The following is a 3,314-nucleotide window of genomic DNA, read 5'->3' as shown; positions in this document are numbered from 1 at the left end:
AAAAAAAAGAAAAAATCCCAAAAAAATAATCACCCACAGCTTCTCGTAAGGTGGCACGAGGGGTTAAACCCGTGTGATAACGACTGATTTTGTGAGCCTTTTTGGAAACTTTCGAAATTGTCGATGTTAGGCTGTCTGATTGCTTCATTCTGCAATATATTCCGAACTTGTAACACAAAGAAAGTGAAAATACTTCTATGTTAGCAATACTTTTTTGAAATAGTGAACATGAGTATAGTCAATCTTTCAATTTCTCTGCATTTTTCAGTGGTGACCTAAATATAAATCGTAAGTACTAAGCTAAAGTTTTTGATTTTGATGACACTGAGCTTGCACCTAATCTGACCTTCAAATAATTATCGATCCAGTATTCAACATATAAGGGTTGCTTAAGTAGTCATGATCATCAACGGCAGCGTACAAATCAGCAGCTTCATATAAGTAGCGCATTGCAAGATGATTTGATTTCAGCTTGCATACCTTTTATTCAATTGCTCCTTCTTCCCAGTAGTTTTAGCACCTCTTTTCCTCAGTAATTCTTTTAAATGCGATACCCTAAGCTTGAGTATCCATAATTAATTAAATACTGACACTATGACAACATGCAAAGCAAAATAAACAATACATAAACTGAATGATCGAGCGCCACGAAATGTCACGCAAGTACTAATCTCTACCGCTAACACGTGAGTCGAAGCGCCCCTTTTGATCAATATTTGGGGACAAAAGAATTTGTGTGACGTAATACTACGACGGACGGGCCGCTACAAATTTACCAAATTGTTGTACATTATTTGTGTTAAAAATAATTGGTCCAGGTAAGTAGAGAATCTTAAATGCCTTTGTCATGAAATTAACTTAATTGGATAATTTGAAGGCTCATGTTGTTTATTGATGGAATATTTATCAAACAAAATAATTGGTCCAGGTAAGTAGAGAATCTTAAATGCCTTTGTCATGAAATTAACTTAATTGGATAATTTGAAGGCTCATGTTGTTTATTGATGGAATATTTATCAAACAAGTCATGACAAGCAGTTTGGTTGAAGATTTTCATTGTTTACAAAGCTACAACTAATGCATCATCTCTTGGTGTCTCCATGTTGGTTTCAATCTTCCATTCATTGTTTGTTGCATCATAAGCCTCAATTGATTTTGATGCATCACCATAACCACTAACACAAAATATTTATTAATAATATTAGATGGGCAGGGCTGGTGGTATTTCATTACCTTAATGAAACCACATTCATTCAAACATTACCAATAACTTTGTTAAACAAGCTAGCACTAACAAGTTCTACAATGCACTGGTAAGCAATTTTTTAATTTAAGCCAGATTAATGTTATTAATAATATCAATGGCAGTATATAAAAATCGGAAATTAGTAATGTTTGAAATGCATCAGAGCAATATACTTTTAAACCACAGAAATAAATAGGAGTAGAACGCATCTCTAATGTTGGCAAAGGAGAGAGAGGTCTCTCTCTTTCGCGGGTCGTTCCCGTTTACTATTGTAGTCAATAGAATTGATGGCGTTTTATATAGCTTTTTTTCGTTTTTTGACTTAATTTAAAATTATAGGGTAAAACAAATATTTTCTAATATATATTTATTTCTTACAAGCCGTTTGTTTAAAGATATTTAATTATTTTTTTTAAATAATCAAATTTTCTAAACAAGTAGTAAACTGTAAGCGTTAACCCACTAAATAACCAAAATAATTAAATTTTCTAAACAAGTAGTAAACTGTAAGCGTTAAACTACTAAATAACCAAACTGGCGTAATAAACTTGAATAAGTGGTGTAGTTTTTTAAATAAACAGCTAAAACGTACCAAAAATAGTATGCACCTATCTTTTACAACGGAGACCAAGCGAAATGGGGACGTAGTTGGCGGTCACGAAAATAGAAAAAGAATTTATTACATTTTTGTGCAGTTGCTTGTTCTACCCTTTTTTATTTCTGTGTTTGAAACATACATTGAAAAATATGAAATACTTTAAAAAATATCAAAATGAAAATAATCATTTCCGATCAACAATATTGTGTAGTTGAATAAGAAATGAATCATGACTGGATGAATGTAACTTACTTTATCCTCGCGTGGCCGGAAGACGACAGCCTATATAACACTATAAAAAGTCTATTATAACATGGGTGTTTTTTATACACCTCGTGCCAGCTTACGAGTTACCATGTATGTTACTTTGTGGGTGATTGTTTTTTTGGATTTTTTTTATTATTTTATGTAAACTTTAGAACCACCTACCCTCCAATGACGTATATCTTCCCATTCACAACACAAGCACAAGAACCATATCGCTCGCGGTTCAAGCTGCCAACATTGGTCCAAGTGTTGGTTCGTATATTATACCGCTCCACACTTAATCCATAACCACCTTTGTAAACATTGTATAGTATATAGAGTGATGAATATATAAAACAGCATTCTAATATTATATGTGGTAAATGTTATTTTGTTGTACAGATATATTTCGGTAGAATTTTAAGATCAGTTTGTTGTAGTAAGTTTTAAAATGTTAAACAACCTTCCTACAATACAATCATTATATTCAGATTTATTATTAATATACACTTTGTTTTACAATTATTGTAGTTCTGTTTTACATTAATGTTTGAATTATTTATTTTTAGTTATAATATTATAAATAACAGTAAAAAAACAGAGAAAAATAATCCAAACTAAATCCAACAAACCCACTATTCCATCCAATGATGTTATATATTTTTTCCTAACATTTTCACTGTTTTTGCAAATATGTTTTAGTCACTTTTAACATAACAGATATTGTTATAAGAGAACATATATTTCGACTGAAAAATGAAACATAAATAAATCCAATATATATAACTTTAATACTGTGATATATATATTATAACAGCACACTATTGGTACTAAATCTGCAAATTTAATAATAAGAAAACCTTATTGTTATTATATATTTTATAGATAGAATAAACAACAAACCAATGGCGTAAATCTCATCATTGTAAACAACACTACACAATTTGTGTCTTCCCTCATTCATTGGTTTTAGTGATTTCCATTTTCCCTCTCTTGGATCGTAACTTTTCATTGAATTTAAATGATTTAAAATCAATAATTTCTCACCTCCACCAAACGTGTACAAGCGTCCTGTACATGAAATGCATTTAAAATCCTTAAATTTTTTGATCACAATCAAACTGAAGATTAACAATATTTCTACTTAATTATTATTAAGCAATGTAAAGTGTGAATGTTACTTATACCTTATCCTTACCTTATCGGAAAACGGCAGTTGTTATA

The 3,314-nt window shown here is 30.7% G+C and overlaps 1 protein-coding gene across 1 annotated transcript; it reads right to left on the bottom strand.

The window, feature by feature from the left end:
• Positions 1 to 1,036: 1,036 nt before the first annotated feature.
• Positions 1,037 to 3,286, bottom strand: LOC100182957 (influenza virus NS1A-binding protein homolog A-like). The gene is made up of 3 exons (XM_002124904.5): positions 2,994 to 3,286; positions 2,274 to 2,403; positions 1,037 to 1,175 (listed from the first exon to the last, which is right to left on the bottom strand). The coding sequence occupies exons 1-3, from the start codon at positions 3,100 to 3,102 to the stop codon at positions 1,061 to 1,063; spliced, it is 354 nt and encodes a 117-aa protein (XP_002124940.2). The 5' UTR covers positions 3,103 to 3,286; the 3' UTR covers positions 1,037 to 1,060.
• Between the last annotated feature and the right edge of the window lie 28 nt (positions 3,287 to 3,314).

Source organism: Ciona intestinalis, unplaced genomic scaffold (genome assembly GCF_000224145.3).
Source record: "Ciona intestinalis unplaced genomic scaffold, KH HT000547.1, whole genome shotgun sequence".
In the NCBI taxonomy this organism is placed as follows: domain Eukaryota; kingdom Metazoa; phylum Chordata; class Ascidiacea; order Phlebobranchia; family Cionidae; genus Ciona; species Ciona intestinalis.
The sequence above is the reverse complement of the archived record's forward strand: the minus strand, read 5'-3'. Positions and strand labels throughout refer to the sequence as shown.